At 34.1% G+C, this 19,128-nt stretch overlaps 1 protein-coding gene across 1 annotated transcript in view; it reads right to left on the bottom strand.

The window, feature by feature from the left end:
* GRIK2 (glutamate ionotropic receptor kainate type subunit 2) overlaps window positions 1–19,128 on the bottom strand; it is a 345,339-nt gene that overhangs the window by 157,190 nt on the left and 169,021 nt on the right. The window contains exons 7-8 of the mRNA XM_041478054.1: window positions 4,048–4,191; window positions 2,669–2,776 (exon numbers count right to left, since the gene is read on the bottom strand). Coding sequence (XP_041333988.1) covers window positions 2,669–2,776; window positions 4,048–4,191 — 252 coding nt within the window. The remainder of the gene's footprint in view (window positions 1–2,668; window positions 2,777–4,047; window positions 4,192–19,128) is intronic.

Here is a 19,128-nt window from a genome sequence, read left to right as displayed (position 1 = left end):
TTTTTTAATCCGTGAGGAATTGTTCTGTCGTCACTGACTTCAGCAGTCATTGAACTTATAACACATGAGTTAGGCAATTTCCCAGTTATACTGGTTATACTAACAGGTAATTTATCTAGGACATTTTTGTACAAAATCTAAGTTTAAAAAAAAAAAAGTCTTATAGCAATTCTTCACAATAAATCTTTCTCTTTTTTTTCCATCCATCATTATTTTTCTCTTCAGGGATTACAGCTGAAATTGTTGAGTTAAACAATTGTCCTTGTCAAAAGAAATATTTCTCCCTTATTTGGAAAGAGGTTAGAAGAAATAATAAAAGTTTACAGTACAGAAAGATGGCATAAGAATTCTGTGCACCATAATATGCATCTCCCCACCTTTTCTCATCCCTCAAGTGGGAGGATGTACAGAAGAAAAGGGAAAGAAAAACCTGCTCAGCAACTCTTACCACACAGACAGAGATGTCTGACAAGATGGTTTGGGAAGAACTTTAAAAACATACCAGATAAGGACAAAGATGTAAAAAGGCTCCTGAAAGAAAAAGAGAATAGACAGAAAGGGCATGGAAAGAGATTAATAGGTACAAGGGAGAGGGATTAGATGGAAAGGGAAACAGGCAGGGAGGGTCTGGGAGAGGGAGAGGGAAAGGGAAAAGGAAAGGGAAAAAAGGAGTAGCAGAAAGAAGGAGATAGAAAGATGGAGTACACATGTGGAGGGAGGTAGGGGACTGAGAGAAGGGTGACTCATCACCACCTTAAGAGAATTAAGTCTTGGAGGAAAAAAATCCTCAAAACTTTAAGACAGCTCTTTTAAATAAAAGAACTGGCTAAAATGTACTCCAACTAGGAAGTGCCCTGCTCCAAAATGTAATCATTCACTCTGGATTCAAGAAGACTAGGGTTTGCATTCTTTCAGAATAATGAAGTTTTGTTCAAAGAGAAACATTTCTCTGTGGGCATTGATTTATCTTTCTCAGTGAAATACGCCATATGTTTCATATGTTTAGTAAGCAATTCAATCGAATGTGCATACACTTGAATTTTCCTTTTCCTTATCTCATCTCCTTGCACCCCAGAGAAACTGCTCTGGTTTTGCTCATATTCAGTAACTGACTCTTTCTGTTCATTCCAAAGATTGTCAACACTTTTTGATAAAAAATTAACATTATCACTTCCATTTATCACATGACCAAAATAAGCCATGAAGGCAGCAAAATTATCTTCCTTTTCTATGAAAATCTTTCTATACAGCTCAAGCACATACTGTATTTTTTTAAATATCCATATGTTTCAAAAATTATTTGTGATTTTGTCTCTTATTTAATTTTCAATATAACTCTTTCCCAAGTTCCTTTTTTTCTATTATGTGTTTTAGAGTGCTACTGTATTTCCTGTTGAATTTCATTGTCTTTCATATTTCTCTGTAGGCCTTTTTTGTTTTATCTCTATATTTTCACTGATGTATATATCTCCTAGTGTATTGTCAACTGAGATTTTATTTTCCAGAAATCTCATGCTGCTTTGTGGTTCCCAAATGCCACCTAATGTTCTTAAAGCCATCCTAAATTACAAAGCCTTCCTTTCCTGATTTTCAACACTTGTCACTTACATGCAAACTCTTCGGCCAGTGCTGACTTATTTAGCAATGACCATGGCATTAATTCTTCCATTTCTCTTTCCAGTAAAAAAGACAGCTTGCACTGTACCTATTCTACTTGTACACAATACTGATTTACTTTTCAAGTCTAATCATTGTTTTGCCTGGCTAAGTTGCCTGAGCTCACTTTATGGGACTTCATAGGAGAAATCTGCTATCAGTGTATTGCTGAACATTTTAAAGTATAGTTTAGTTCTTGAATCACAGGTTTTCCTCTGGACAACAAAAATGTTATTACCTATGTGTTTCAAGACAAGCTCATGGCTTCTGAGCCTTTACAAATCTTCCCAGTAAGAGAAAATTAATATTCTAAAGCTACTCTTTTGAGCCAAAATATTGGGAAAGTATGGTTTTTTTTTAATGCTAGCTTCTCCATTCAGTGATTTACAGAAGAAAGAACATGCAAATCTGCAGTATGGTCCCTTCCCTTAATTTCTGTTTTTATTTGTGCCCACAATCACCTTGGGGCAACAGCTGATAGAACTTGATCTGAAGATGAAGGAAAACATAGTTCTTGCAGAACACCTAACACCAGATCTAAATGCAAACTTCAAGGCAGATGTCACTTGCAAAACCTTTGTAACCTTTGCCTGCTGGTCACAACAATGTGAGACACTGTAGCTTCCTGCCATTGCTTCTTCATGGTAAGGTGGCTGGAGGGAAGATGATCTGATTTCAGATCATGATGGTATCACATAGGCAGGCCAAATATCTGTACATTCTTCCTTAGCTCTTAAGATCAAATATAGACAATACTAAGCTACATGGAAAGAGCATTTCCCAATTCTTTGGTTTCTCACTCCACTTCTATACAAGAAACATTAATGTCAGAAGACAGCTAAACTGGTCAGGGTATCAATTCTTAACTTTTTAGTACCACTTATAGAGATATTGAGTTGAGAGCATGTACACTGTTTTACATAACACAAGAAATACTATTCTAAATATTTTTAGGGGGTGAGTTTTGTTTTGTTTTGTTTCCCACTTCCTTGGAGGCAAATGTCTTACACACCTTTTCAAGACCTTCTTCCTTGAGGCTGATGACATCCAAATCAAAATCTGTCCTTAAGCCATTTGTTTTGTTGAAAGTTATCCTGCCTGTGAGGCCTTCCCAGTGGGCCTGTGAAGAAAGAAAAAAACAATTTCTAGAAATAAATACTTCTTTCTTTATAGCTTTTTTCTCAGGAAGGACAAACTACTCCTGCCAAAATGGGATCATTAAGTTTTCATTTTGTGTAAATAATTTACTTTGTGGCTGAGTTTTTGTTTTAAAATATTTTGTATTTATTTTTTGTTAATGAAATCAAACATTTTTCAGTCTTCATGGACTGAATTTTTAAACTTTCCATATCAGCCAATAAACTCTTCAACTGAACAAGATAAAAGGCTGGGGTTTTTTTCATTCCTCCATCATTCATGCATGCATTTTCCCTTCTCCTTCCCTACCTACCTCCCCCTCCCCAATCCCCAAGTTTCAATCAGTTTCATTAATGCTGGACTTCATTTTTTTTCTCAGGAAATTTCATTCAAATAAACACTTACTCTTGGAAGATGCTGATTCCCCTGAAACCACACCGACACTGCAAAAATTGAGGTCAGTGAGCCAGCCTTCCTAAGCTTATTCCTCACTTTTAATAAAACGCAATAGCCTAATTTTTTTTTTTATTTCTTTTTTTTTATAACTTAAAATCTACTCTAGTTCTGAAACTATACAAAGTAGGAGAGAAAATGTGGGAAATAAAATTATCATCCTAGAAGGAACCAATATTGAAAAAAACCGCATTCCACTGCAACTGATCCTCCTCATCATAATATTTTGTATATCTACATTGAGAAACACTGGATGAGGAGTTACAGTATGGGAGATTTGAATAGTCTATAGTGTTCACCTTTAGCACCTTAAATCTCCTAGCTCTACTATCCCTATCTGTCAGTATCTAAACAGCATCTTGGGTAATCAAGGAGACATATAGTAACTCACCATAGAAAATGAAGAAAAATATTGGTTTTAACCAGGAAGTTAAATTAATTCCTGGCCCCTTCAAACTGATGCCATATTAAGCTGCTGGATTTCTCATAATCAGTCTACAGATTAGAGTCTCAGGTGTTTGGGTTTTTATGCCACAAAGACCAAACTATCTACAAACATAAGTTTTATTTAGAATGCAGTCATTTCACCTTTCTGTATATTTAGTTCCCAGTAATACTTCAGAAAAATCCACTTTCAAATTAAAATGCTGTCTTGCTTGTTAAAGTCCTTATACATAATAAGATGACAGATGACCATCTACTGAAAAAAGCCCAAAAAACCCCAAATGGAGTGAAAGCAAAAGAAAATGGGGACTGTGAGAAAAGAAAGCAGGGGAGCAGGACCCGTTATTAATGACTTACCTCCTTGATGAGGCTCATGAAGCGTGTCCCAAAGCGCCATGGCTTGTGGCGGTTGCACTGCAGCGAGCTGACGGTCATCTGTGGGAACTGCTGGACCGCCACCGACACCACGTGCACCGCGTCGTACATCAGCGCTGCGTCCGTCTGAAATGACAGCGGCACCAGCACCGTCAGCGCACAGCAAACGCGTGAGACAGGACAGCAGAGAGAGAAGGAAATAATAAATTGGCACTGCTCGTTCTGCTGAAGGGAAAAAAATGGTCCAGTTCCTTGCACAGCGCTGTAAAATGTAGCCTTGTTGCCATGTCACACGTGAATTATGTCAGGATCTCCAGGCAGCCTCAGCTTTCCTCTTTTTAATGCTGTAAAAAGGGCCCAAATAGCTACTTTTCAGGATCATGGGAGTACACTAGTATCTGATGACTCAAGTTACTTTAAAAAGAAGTACGTTAGGGAGGTATATAAATCACTGTGTGCATGCTTGATTCAAGTTGGTTATTTTCATGAGTGATGCAAAAGAATAAAGGAAACAAGTGAGAAAACCTTAGCTATAAAGGAAAGTGTACAGGTTCAGGAAGTAATGTTTTTTGTTTTGGAATTACAGACGAGATTCCATCCCAACAGTACTCAATTGAATCATTAATAATTTTTAATGTGCATGAGTTCAAATCCCTATGGCAGAACTAATCAATATCTTCAATAAATCAGAGGTAGACTAGAATTGCATGAAAATGCACATTAATTTTAATAGTTTTCATGCCCCATCCTAAATAAATAGACTTAGACATAGTGTTTGCTAAGAAATGTTGTATTAACAAAGGACAGAGACAGCCTCTCAGTACACACTGTCATGCAGTACAAGTGATATCTCTCTCCTGTTCTCCTTGACAAGCAGAGGCCTGGTAAGCCTCAGAACCAAAAGCACGAGAGGACCTTGGATTCAGCTGGTGGAAATGAGTGCTACACCATCTGCTCAGCATACCTTAGAGAAAAAAGACCTATTTCCCCTTCTCATTCACATAATTAGTGAGCTGTGAAATTAGTTCTTTAATGGATAGGAAACCTGGAGATTATTGCACTTGTCACAACACAATACAATGCAATACAAAATGAGCTTATATAGTGCCTTTCATGCAAAGGCATCCCGAGGCTCTTTACAATAAAACTAAACATAAAAATGCAAAAATATTCTACCATTATAGCCCATAAGCTACTGTTAAAAAGAATAATACACGTTCACATTTAAATGGCTCTCCCAAGGAGAGATTTCAGAATTCAAACAGAAATAAATCCTAATTTCAAAAAAGCCAGCATAAGAGGTTTCAATGATCTCAGGCTCCAAGCAGTTTATGTAGGGGCTCCAAATCAGTCAGAAAATATTTTTGCTGCCAAATTGTTCATTATCTTCAAGGCATTAAAGTGCTTTTAAGGCAAGCTGATATTTGACAAGGAGGCAGTGAAACACCAGAAAGTTGGAATGACATGCTGAGTAAGCGTCATGAAAAGTTTAATATTCTAGAAGCAAGACTTGGCAGTAGCTGAAGTCTAGACAACAGCTCTTTTAATAAGTACAACACATAAATCTGACTCAGAAATGCAAACTGGTTTTTAAATCAGTTTAATTTCTAAAACTGTAGTCCTTGTACCAATGAAGGAAAATAGAAATTGCTCTGAGACTTTAGCAAAAATATCCCACAAAGTAGCAATCAGAAATTCAACACCAGCACCAACTGATTAATTATATGCAAATTTGGAAGCAGAACTGTTAAGACTCGTCAGAAGGAATCAAATGGATGGACATCATGCCAGATGCAGAACAACATGGCATTCAGTTAAATTCTATAAGCCACTGAAGTGGAAATCTGTAGGATGACAAAAAACATCCAAAGATGTCAAAGGCACATGATAAGCTCTAGCAGATACACGTTGTGAGGCATTGGAACAGGGTACTCAGAGATGTTGCAGGTGTTCCCATCGCTGCGAGTGTTCAAAGCTAGTTTGAATGGAGCTCTGAGCAACCTGGTCCATGGCAGGTTGGGTTGGGGTTAGATGATCTTTAAGGTTCATTCCAACCCCTTAACATTCTGATTCTGAAAACATGTATTCATCAAAGACAAAGCAAATGAGGAAGAAAATGCAATAGTGTCATATCCATAACTCAGTTGACAAGCCCTGTCCTATCAGATGGATAAATGTGAACCCATATCTACCAGTTATTCCTGTCATCAATATAAAACTACAAACACATCACAAATTAAGTATGTCTAGATTTTCTTGCAAAGACAAATACGTTGCTAAAATTATTTTTAAAAGTCTGAACAGTTCTTAAAATATTCTAGAAGAAAATATCCTATTCAAACTAAAACAGAAGTAAAAAATTAACCTTGAAACATAGTATTCTTATTCTCTAATCAGTTTTGTATCAAACTGAATTGGCTCATTAAAAATTTCAATGGAAGATACTGTACAGTTCACTTATTGCACAGCAAGAATGAAGATTATTTTGTTGATTAGTAAAGTATGCATAGACTTCATTACATTTTAGTTCTTATGCTATCTTTACCTGCAAATTATCTGAATAATACTTCTACAGTAAGTAGAATAGCTTATAATTTTCATAGGCAGCTCATTATTCTCTTCAAGATCATCTTTGTCTTCCTATCCGTAGTCAGTAAACTTTTAGCCTTGTGAGATAAATCCAACTACATTTAAAAGGTCAAACTGTTCATGGCATTTTGCTTAGTGTCTGATGGTCACTAATGTATTCTGAAAAATGCTGTGCATTAATTAAAATTATTCTTATGTTCTTTCAAGTGTGACTTCCTTAGTTGCATCAAGAATGAAAAGAAACTGCAAATGCTCACAAATATATACCTGCATTTGTTTCCTAGGTGACCATGACAATAATATTCAATAAATTCATAGAAGTGAAAGAACACTTTAACATTTTATTGACATAGCCCTTGAAAAGGTGTGAACACAATGAAAGCAATTTATATAAAGTCTCTAATCCATTGTGAAACTTATTTCATCATATAAAATAAATAGTTTGTTACTGACTGGATTTCAGATCATAGTATCATCTGAAACAAACTTAATTCAGACTGTCTGTGGTCACTGGACATGTGGTAATGTCCATTTCATACTGCAACAAGCTTTTCTTGCTAAGTTTGTATTTATGGCACTTGGCCTTCCAAGACTTTAGAACAGAATGAGAATGTTGCATTCCTGTTTCGCAAAAGGAGTATAAGTACACAAGGCAGGGCATGTTCCATAAGGAATGAATTTTCCATTAGCCCTTAAAAACTGTATATTATTTCTTACACAAGATTAGTTCCTGGGATAGAACACTGGATGCAAAGTCAGATTGTTGGATTAGGGGGGTTTTTAACTCCCAATATATCCAGTCTATTCATAGTCAGGTTTATGAAGGACAGAAATGACGTAGTACAATTTGGAGAGTAAGAACAGCAGGTGTTCTTTAATCTAAGAGCCTGAGCAAATAGTACATACTGCAGGTACAATGAGCAGGACAGCTTAATCAAATCTCCTCCCTCCCCAGCATAACTGTTTTAGGGAAAAGGAACATTACTTAGTCATCATTGCACAGTAAGGATTTGCAGTGTAATACTTACTCATTTCAAAACCATCAAAAATGCCCTATAATCACCTTAGCCTATGAGCAGTACTTCTCCTTTGATAATTACTTACTCTTCTCTTTTATATTGAGTGACAATTTAACGCCCAATACATAGTTATTATGTAGAAAACCTTGAATAAATGGGATATCTCATAAACAAAAAAAAAACACTTCAGTTTTTTTGTTCTACCACCTGCCTTTCATTTTCCCCATACTACTCTTTTACTTTAAGTTATTTCCATTGTGAGCACAGTGAACAGAAATAGCCCTCTGTCGAAGGGGTTTTTTTGTTATCATTATTTTTCTTTGAAGACTGATTCTCTTATAGAAGCTTCCTCTGCTTCCTTTCTTTTGAACAACATAAAAAACTTTATGTGCAAAAAGTCTGACAACACCTAGAAGTCAAGAAGAAAAGACTACCTACAGTGCAGGAGAGGTCCTCATTACTGGCACTATTACATTCCTTAAAGTATGTCCTGTTTGATAAAAAATTAAAAAGTTGAATTTAATATAAATTGAATAGTAGTTCTGTAGTTTATTGGATATAAACTACACAAACAATAGGTTACATATAAAAGTAAGATTATTTTTACTTATAAAAATCTGTAGTTCTTTTATTTTAGAGTCTACTAATGCTTGATCAGAAAATTTTAAGGGCTAGATCTCGAATTTTGTTAGGACAATATGATTTTAATCCATGAAAGAGAGTAACTAGTAACATAAGAACTTTTTCCCCCAAATTATCATATAATACGGTGCCAATGGTGCTAACATCACTCTCCTTAATTCACTACTTATTCTTGATCAGATGCCTCCAAACTCTACTTTCAAATGTACCTTACAAAGAGATTTTTCAAGAAGGTCCAGAACAAGAGATTAATATTGAAGAAAGAATTTTTTCTTTGTCTTTCCCAGGTGTGTTAAAGAACACAGAAAGGGAGCATGAATGAAAAACATTGCAAAACAAACAAAAAAACTCTTATAAATCCAATAGGAGTCATTCTATCTTACTGATAAATGTGTAAGTTGTATTAGATTTAAATATCTTTAACAACCATAAGAAGAACTTCTGCACAAGCCCATCAACAAAAGACATTTCAGTTAGATGATACCCGACGAGTGCAGCACCATGCACACAAATTCCAGAGACCAAGCACACTACTACTACTCACAAAAAGCTCTCCCACACTCAAGGCAATTATAACAAGTGACTGAAATTAAGAAGAAATGGCTTGCAAAACTATTTCCACCCCTCCCCAGCTAATAAAATCTATTGCCCCTGAAATCATTTCACTTAATTCTCACTTGCTAACACATCCCACAAAACCATTTTGCTAAGTGAGATTTAATAAATCTTTCAGCCTGGGATTAAATTTTACTGTTTTATGAACTGTTAAATTGCATTGTATGCTTATTAATGCTCATGTTTTCTTACTTCTTGACAGATTCTTAATTCCACTCTAGGGTACAATTATGAAAAGAGTACAGATATGTTTTTCCCCCCCCAAAAATGCATTCCAATAGGGAACAAGATTTGAGCACCAGGAAGCTATAAACAATGTTCATCTAACTTTTTTAAAAAATCAGATTTTTTTTTCAAAACACTCTAGTATTTTAAATAATACATAACGAATTAAATTATTTTTTAACTTTTTGTGATATAATGAAATTTAACAGGGTGTCGCTTTACAGTGATTTTAAGTAGAGACAAAATAGATGTAAATTATTTTCCCCATCACCAAAATATTTAACATCCAAACAAAAAAAAAAAATTTGTTTCATATATTAACAAAGAAAATTTTACACTAACAAAAATTCTTTAACTTTTTTTAATTTGGAAAAAGTGAACTATTCAGGTAATTTTATGGTTTAAAGTGTAATTTTTCTTGCAAAAAAAAAAGCAATAGAAAAGAAAGGATTTACTCTTTTGCCTCAATGTCTCCTAGTTTGGTGTAAAATATGAATTGAAATAGCAAAGTGGAACGTGAACAATGACAAATTTTTAGAAAATGCCAAGAGAAGAACAGGAAAAGCATTCCAAATGATAGTGATATGGTTTCCACATTTCTTGTAACTGCATTGTCATTATATAGGAAAGAATATACATTCTTTAATTGACAGAATAAGCACATATTTCCTGATATAAAAGTTTGAAGTGGCAGAACATTTTTCATGTCTCAGAACATTCTTAGATAGTAATGTCATTTAATAGAATATTTAGGTCTTAAGAAACTTGAAGTATATGAAAATTAGTTAGGTGGGTAGCCACTTATTACAGCTTGATTTTAACTCATTGCAGGTGAAACTTTCAGAGAACTTAAAATTTTATCAGAAACAGGCACAGAAAAATCTGTTTAGCAAGTATTTTACACACGTTTCCCTGAAATAACAACAGCAGAAGTATTTCTCCCATCTGCTTGATCCCTGATTAAGACCAGAATTTCATTTTAGCAAATAAAATGTTAAAGATTTAGAATACAACCTGAAGAGAATAGGAAAATTTTGAGTTAATTTTTTCTGACAAGGACACATTGTCATTCTTGTGAAGCAAGAGCTTAAATCTTAATTATGAAAGAAAATTTCATTTTGGGAATAAGAAATATTAAGGAAACCTCTCTGTCTGACCAGTCATTCACATCACCTGAGCTGGGACAGAAGTCCCTCTGCAGCCACACCATAAATCATTCAACCTGTATGGTGATCTGCATTTATCTGGAATAATGGAATAAACACTAACAGAATGGTGATTTGGGGAAGGGAAGTAAAAAAACCCTATATTTCTAATTATATTTTTTAATGTATTTTTTAAATATTCTCTTTTCTGTGATTTGATCCTGTAGGTGTCTCATCATGTCATAAACTCTACTAATTCAAGAATAAAATTACTTTCCGTGTATTGCTTGCAATAGCAAAAGTCAACTGACTGCATAAACCTTTGCAGAATGTGCTTATAATATACAATTAGGAACAAGATGTTATGATGTTTTTATTTAAGTTCTATAGTTTTATATATATATATATTTCTACATATCCTTAAAAATGAATGTAACATTTCCAGATCAAAGATATTCTGAAGTACTTTCTCAACCTTCCTTCTGAACTTTAGAAATTATGGTATCATCTATAATTTTTCTTTTTTTTTTTTTTTTTTTCCAAAAACTACCCCATTACACTCTTATATACCTTAGGGAAAGATAGCAAAAATCTAATTACAAGGAACAATGGGTCATTATTTAGTCTTTGGTAGTCTATTTCCTTTCATCTGTTCTCAAATTCAAAAAATCAATATGATTGTGATCACTGCAACTCCATCAACCACATCCACAATAAAGACCTGTCTGCTACTATTATATTAGCTCAGCATTCAAGACTTATCACACCACATGAAAAGTCCTTCTGCATGAGCAATTCATAACTAATTACAGAAAGATCTTACTCAGCATGCACAGTGAATACCTTTGTACCCACATGCAGCAAGAAAGTACACCTGGCAATGGAAATGACAGGCATGGAGCTAGTATAACACAGAGATTAAATGTAAATCTGATCAAAAATAGAGAGAAAGCCCCACACATTACAAAGAATGAATCTCTCAATATTCTATTTTTGTAGCCTGTAAAAACAGTACAATGTTTGAGGATTTCAGACCTTTCACATCTTCAGATTTGGTAGGTAAAATGACAAAAAATAAATGTATATTGGTGATTTTGAATGCAGATAAAAGAGTTATGAGTATTTATAATAAATTTCCTTCTCCTTCTTTAAATTTCTCTTCTTTTAGAAAGGACTAATGATACAGACTTTAATATCTTCAGCAAAAAAGATGATTATATGTACAGTATTGCAAAGTTCAGGTTTGTAGGAGAAAACAAATTGATAAGCATTATAAAATATAAGCAACCCATGAAACCCCATTTATTTCAAAACAGAATTCTGCTTTATGCCAGTCTTTTATAATTCTTTTATTAATTTATGTCCTATGGCTCTGTTCTAAATAAATAATGGGTTTTTTTTCTTTTGAACAAACATCTCCTTAAAATAAGTAGTACCTAAAGCAAAAGATATTAAAAGGCACCGTTGGCCTGTGACTTACAAAATCAATCTTTTTTTTAGATTTTAAACGTAGATATTTTATGTGGGGATCTTTTTGTCTTTGAGATTGTTTAGGGGTTTGGAGATTTTTGGTTTTGTTCTGTTTCATTTGAGAAGCATAGCTATTTTTAGATTCTTCATTGTCTTCTTCATAAATCTTTGATCAGCTTGTCTGTTATATGCAGATGATAGTCTAGACAGATTACAGAAAATCAAATTGATCTTGCAATATTACTCTTTTTTTTCTTTGCCAGTGTGCCTCCACTAACTGCCTTTCACTGTGTAATTACTTTTTCGTTTTTCAATTATGTTCTCTGTTAATTAATATTTATTTTAGAAAAAAACATTTTTATCATGTTATGATGCTAGTTGTAATAATCAGATTCTCATAAATTGTTGATTCCAGCTTCACATAGTAGACACAGAATTAAATATATTGACATATTTGCATTAGACACATTTTGTTTCAATTAGAATCTGCTTACAGTAAGGCAGTTTATTCAGTGATTGCAAAGCTGCATTCTGATTTGTGACACTACTTTTCTGGGCTATCTTCTAAAATTGCCCTCACAAAAGCAGCTATCATTGACAATTATTCCAATATTTTAGCCCACAAAAATGTATGTCATTTAAGAACAGCCTCAAATTGTGGTGGTTCAAGCAAAGCTGAGTAACTTTTAATGGGATCCTCCATTATGGAGGATCCCATTAAAATGACTGGAGGCACATTGACAATGAAAGCTTATTTGAAATTTTAGGTACTTAGATATGCTTGAAGAGCAAAAACTTGTGGTGTGGGGTTTATGTATATGAACTTCTCAAAACTTACAATTCACTTGTAGCAATTCAGTGCTAGAAGGAATACAAGCTCATTAATCAAAACTCAAACTGATATTGCTATCATCTTAGACATAGATGCTCTTTTAGCGAGCATTAGAACCAACTACAGTCTTCATAGTGATGAGAGTTTTTTAATATATATTTGAAACTTGGTATGTTCAACAAAACTTGTAGCAATATACAGAATTCAAATTCATAGTGATCCGTCCTGAAATTTTGGAACTCTCTCTAAGCGCAGTTCACTTTCAAAGGGATATTTATATCGTAAAGCCAACTGATAGTATATAATTTTCATAATTACTAAACCAAAAATAGGAATTGAAAAAACTGAATATTCTTCCAGCTTTTTCAATACTCCATCAGGATTCCATCCACCAGGGTAACAGTCAAATTACTTCACTGCATCTAAATCCACATTTAAAAATAAAAATGTGCCCAAGCTTATGCAGAAGTTTTAAGTATGTCACTGACTAATATGGTGAGAATTTATTTTTCCTGAAATGTACATGTACCTCTTAACTATGCTGAACCAAGACTTAAAAACATATTTTTCATACCATTTATCTTATTTTTCAGAACATTGTCCATGTCTGAAACTGAAGACTGTAAGAAACAAGAAAGAGGAGAGAAGAGAAAGAAAATCAAGGAAATATAGAAGAATGTAACCTCAGTATCACAAGGAATCCTAGTTTTCTCATTCATACTCACAAACAACTCTCCTAACCACATGGCCTTTGACAGATAAAGCAATAGATTAGTCTTGTCTCTAAAACTAAATGGAAGAGATTGATTAGGTATTGATCAGGTATGGAAAATTTGCAGGAAATAATATATTTTTATGCTACCTGGATAGAGAACAAACTCAAAATATTGTGTCACAAAATTAAAATCACAAAGGATCCACTCTCAACATCAGCTAGCCGGGGAAAGAGAAGCGGCAGATCATGTTTCACCTAGATGCCTAATGTTATTGTCTTATCCAAACAGGTTGTTGTGCAAAGAGTCCTACACAGAAATAAACCCAATCAGGTTAAAAATTTTATCATCTCATTTTCTTCATCTCATAGTTCCTATAAAAATTTTCATGGACAATGGAATGATGCATATTCATAGAAGAAAAATTGTTTTTCCTGAAGCTGTTAATCTAAAATGTTAACTTCTGCCCTTGATAAAAAAACTCCAGATATCATAGAGTGCAGTAAATGTCATGGCTGTTCAGAAAAACTTTTCCTGACTGGTCATGAATAGGTCAAGGCAGCAGGCACCACACAAATGATATCAGCAAGACAGTAGTTTCTTCCTTCTAACGTGATTATCTATTTCATCTCCTAGTCTAATGAAATTGGGAAGGCCTGAGTAATCTAAAGCTCAAAAGGTAGTTATTTTAAAGTCTCAAAGTCATTAGCAGTTGATTTCTTTACAATTTTTAATCTAATATTTAATCAAAAGTGCAACAAAAAATTATGCAGTTATAAAAATCACAAAAAGCCTTTGAGTTTCAGGGAGGTGCAACTATTTCCAATTTGTCAGAAAGAAAGCAATGTCAGAGAATTATTTCTGCAGATAATTAGTTCTGCATGAGTTCTTTATATTGAAATATCTGAGAAGAACCAGTCCATCCATATAGTGTAGTAACTTAAGAACCTCAATCTCACAGAGCTCTAGTTCACCAAAAACTGACACAGGACCAGTGAAATTTGGCACCAGAGCCATTAGTAGGACAAGACTGCCAAAGCAGAGCTAGGAAGCACCTTTTAATCACTTCTCAATTCTCATAACTTATTATTTTTTCCACAGAACTGCTAACTTTAAAATTATGTGGAAGAGCTTTCCTCTTGCAAGTGTGTTTTCACAAAGAAGTTGATGTATAATGCTTGTATAATGTTGTATATTGATGCTTATGTAAACATTTAGCTGAACTAATTTGGTTGAAACTAAATGCTTTTAACAGGCTTGTTTTGATATTTTAAGCAAGTATTAAATCCATATTATTTACTTTCCTTTCTCTATATGGCTTTTTCTATGTCTATTTTTGCTTTAGTCTGTCACCAAAACAAAGACAACACTTGCCCACTCGTTTCCCTCTCATTAAGATTTATTCTCACAATAATTTTTGAAGGTTTCCTTACTGTGAAATACTTGCCACAGATTTTACTTTTGAACAGCAGTAAGCTTTTGAAGTGACACTCCTGATGTGTGACACCGCAGAGCAGTGCTCTGGTGCACATCATGAAGAGGTCTCATAATGCACAGACTCTCTTAAAATTCACTGAAAGATGTGATTGAGGGCTGTACTTTATGTGCTCCATCTGCTAATTGGCTTTGTCTAAAGGAATGGACTAGCAAGAGTCTGGAAGCAAAGTAGCTGGAAATAAAAGAGTATGAAATAAGAAGTGTCAGGTTTTTGGCACCAACACCTTTGTTTTATGAGGCTGCCTCCAATGGGCCTTTTCACTTGTTATTGTAGCCATGTCATAACTAAATTCCAGTGATCACTTGAGAAAATCTGGTGCCATCTTCAGGTATATTCTCTTTTGTTACTACTCTGAAAATATTAGTCTTATCTTCACACCACCTCTAATTCAAGTGTGCAAATCCAAAATTCTGCTCTGAAAGGTGGTGGCTACTCATTTAAAGTATAAAGAAAGGAAAGATAATAAACTTTCAACTCTACAAATATGAAGAATGGAGAAGAAACGTGTATATGCAATTTATTTATAGAAGATAATAGCTTTTTATAGTGGTCAATAAAGGGTTGGTTTGGGAGTCATTTGTCAGACTGCACAAATGCATAAGAATTGAAGATGGGAATGGTTGCCTCTGGCTCTAACTGTTAAAAACCAGTTATCAATCTTCATCTAAGTTTTCAAGGAGCTTCTCTTGGTGAGCAATCGATACTGCATTTGCCACAATAGCTCATTTAATTATTTTCATCCTAAATATCCTGTCAGCAGGAGGAAGTCTTCCTGATTTTAATTAATTTTGAGATCATTGATTTTTTTGCCTTTTCCTTTCCTGTGGTTACACATGCAGACACAAAGGCTCAGACACACACTTTTAGCCTGCAGGCTACGTAAGATGTATGACAAGTCCTTGGTGAAAACCCTGCATATAACTGCAGTATGCCTAGGTGACATACAGCTTTACTTTCAAATCTTTAACCTTCAACTGCTGCAAATGAGCCTCTGGCATCTAAACCTAGTTGGGCAAAACAGTAAATTGAAAAGCGTGTTTGCTGAATATTTTTCAATTAAAGAATCTTTAAATCAATAAGCAGTAAGGATACCACAACCACAAGCCTGCTACAACTTACAGAGCAACACAAAGACAGAAAATGGAAGTCAGAGAACTGAAAACAGTAGTGGAAATCATGAACTTATATTATACTTGTAAATAAATAAATATGTTGTATTGATGGATGAGATTAACACCCAAAATAAAAGTTCTTTAGGCTCTAGAGTGCTATGTCATATTTCCCCTGTGCTAAATAGTAAAAACAAACAAGACAGAATGCAAGTCACTCAGAACAAGTCTTAAAATTTGTAAAACACAAGCTCATAACAGAAGTTAAAGAAAACTTAGTCTGTATACCTAGAGAGAGAATAATGCATCTTCTACATGAGAATCCTTGCATCCCATTCTCATAGAAAACTGTTAACACTGTTAATCTCTACATTGTAAATGGGTGAGATGATTGCTCTTGGGACCCCCAGCAAAAGCCTGGGAATTGGGAAATGAAACAGAGAGAGAAATCCACTTTTTATCTTAGAATAACATTAGTATTTCTGTATAGTGTTGACAATCAGGTAACAAAATATTATTTGAATCCCCCAAAAAGTTTAATTGCCTCTTGGTCTGTGTATAGATCTATCTGTATCAGGGATACTCCTGCATCAGTAACAGTCTCATTAAGAAAAAGGAAGTTTCCATTTAAAAAAACACTCAAAAATATTAATAGTTGACAAATTTCATAGCTAGTGTTTAAAAAATCAGATGGATTCATTTCAGTCATATGTATAGCATGTAATCCCATCTGTGCCACTTCTACATTTTTAGGAAAAGGAGAGGGGGAAAAAACCTCACCAATCTGTAGTAAATGAATTGGCAACTATGTTAATGAAAAATACTCAAAATCTACATTCATTCTAGAGTGGCTAAAAACCTCTTCATTCATAGCTCAACTGCCAGAGGTGACATTTTATTTGTAGCCAAGAATAAATCAGTTATATATGATTATTCTTATTTAACATGCCATGGAATAATTATGGAGTTACTTACTTTAATAAAAAGAATATCATTTCACAAGATGCCAATACATCAGAAACAAGGCAAAGGGACACGTCCCATTTTAATGCCACTGTGCAAGGGACAGAATTTTCTGGATCAACAAATGTCAGAAAAGATACAGTATTGCAGAAGAGAAATTAGAGCAACATTAAAGGAATACATAATATCATTAATTACCCTGATGCAGTCTTGAAAAGAGAGGCTGCTTCTAAGTAGAGCAGTAAATTATAAATATTTTCGGTCAATATTCTTTACTTAGACCTTGGACAATGTTTCTATGTACAGCTCTTCATCACAAAATGGTTTTCTCCACTATCTTTCCCTGGAAATGATAAAAATTGCCTCTAGAATGAATCCAGTAATTTCTTTCTCTAAATCCATGAAGCTTAAATACATTAACTTTAAATCTGAGAAAAAAGTGGCATTAATTATTTTTTCACTACATTAAAAAAAAAATTTAACATTATTTCAGTTTGTTAAAATCTGAACAAAATTATCAGATTAAAATATTATAAAACATCATCACTATATTCTCCTTGGATGAGCTACTGTTGTATGAATAGCTACATATTAAAATTCTGAGAAAGTTGCTCTCTGCCACAATCCATTAAGCACTGTACAGTATTAACACAACTGAAAGAATTTGGAAAGTAGATGTTTGTCTGAAAAATGAAAGGTGGGAAAAACAAGACCAGAAAGCAGTTCTCTACTTCAGAGACAAATGCAGTTCCTCTCACAGATGTTCCTCAGGGAAATAAACAGCAGCAGCAAGGCCAAGTCAAGAAAGCTCTCTGAGAAGAAAAGCAAGATTGTAAAGTACTCCACCACATGCTCACATTCCTCTGGGAACTGTTATCTTGCTCAAACAAATCCAACTCACTAAAACTGACAGTTGTGCACTGCTCTTTATTCTTAAAGGATTAACATTAGGGAAAAAAATATGAAGTGGAAGTATCTTTCAAGATGCAAACTACATGAGAGACTATCTAATCACCGCTGCTAAAGAAGGGAGTATGTGCTGAGACTCCAGTCTCCTTTTCTTGTGCATGACTGGCTCTAGAGATCTGCTGAGACACTGCTTTTCAAGATAGTTTACATTCTTAAGATGAAAAAAGTAGGAAACTGAGCCACCAAATTATCCTTAGAGAGCAGTAAATATATGAAAAAAACTCTTAGAGGCTGAACACCTGTTTACATGCACATTTATGAACATTTCAGAGCTATTATTTGGATGTATATAATACACATGGCTTTGTGTATGAATATTTTCCAAGTGCACTGCTTTTTAAAAATTTCATCCCCGTGAACTGTAGCTTTACAGAAGAAATTGTTATAGAATTCATTTCTCTAACTTCAGCCATCTAAAAAGAACTAAGAGAGCCATAAATTAAAAACTGATTCATCTGGATATCCTGAGATTAGAGGAAGCCTAGACTTATAGCTTATATTGTATACACTACTTTGAGTAAAACTCTCTTGACAGATTTCAAGCACTTCATCTTATAAAAACTCAAGATTTTAATGGAAACTGTACTATGCAATTTCTGTGAAACAAATCAAATTATCATTATAAAATTATAACGAGCTCTAATCCACCCAAGTTAAGTCCAAGGGAGTAAACTGTTTCATTGGATATTACTGTACTCATTTTGGAAGTTATGATGCCTCGCAGTTGCAGTGATCCACAAATATGGATTCCCATCTCTACTAAGCAAATTGCTCTCTAGACAAGATTCAGCAATTCTGTTTCTAAAAGGAATGAAAGTAAGTTGTTGCTTTATCTAAAGGGTGATTTCACATATACAAATGAGAAGCGACAGATCAAAACTATCATAAAGACAGTATTGTGAACAAAGAGTAGTTGAACACAATTCTAGTTTTCTTAAACCTGTCCAATCTTTACTGTGAGGTGGGAAAGTGAATAGGAGATGTCCCACATTTAGGATTTATCTGGAGTACTTGGATAAAAAATAAAACATATTATATTAATTATTACAGACAAGACAGAACAGAAAACACACTTGTGCTTATTACTCTAATTCAAGTAGTAGAAGCAAAATATTTTTGGCTCAAAACTTTGTGTTTTCCTGTTTAATTCAAGATTATGCAAAACAAAAAGAAGACGCAGGATATACCTTAAGAAATGTGGAAACTAATTAGACTTGTAAAACTGAAGATGCAAAGCTCATTGAGACCAGTCTATCTTTGCTTATAACCATTTT

Source organism: Pyrgilauda ruficollis, unplaced genomic scaffold (genome assembly GCF_017590135.1).
Source record: "Pyrgilauda ruficollis isolate IOZ18807 unplaced genomic scaffold, ASM1759013v1 scaffold43, whole genome shotgun sequence".
Lineage (NCBI taxonomy): Eukaryota > Metazoa > Chordata > Aves > Passeriformes > Passeridae > Pyrgilauda > Pyrgilauda ruficollis.
This window is presented reverse-complemented; position numbering and strand designations above follow the sequence as displayed.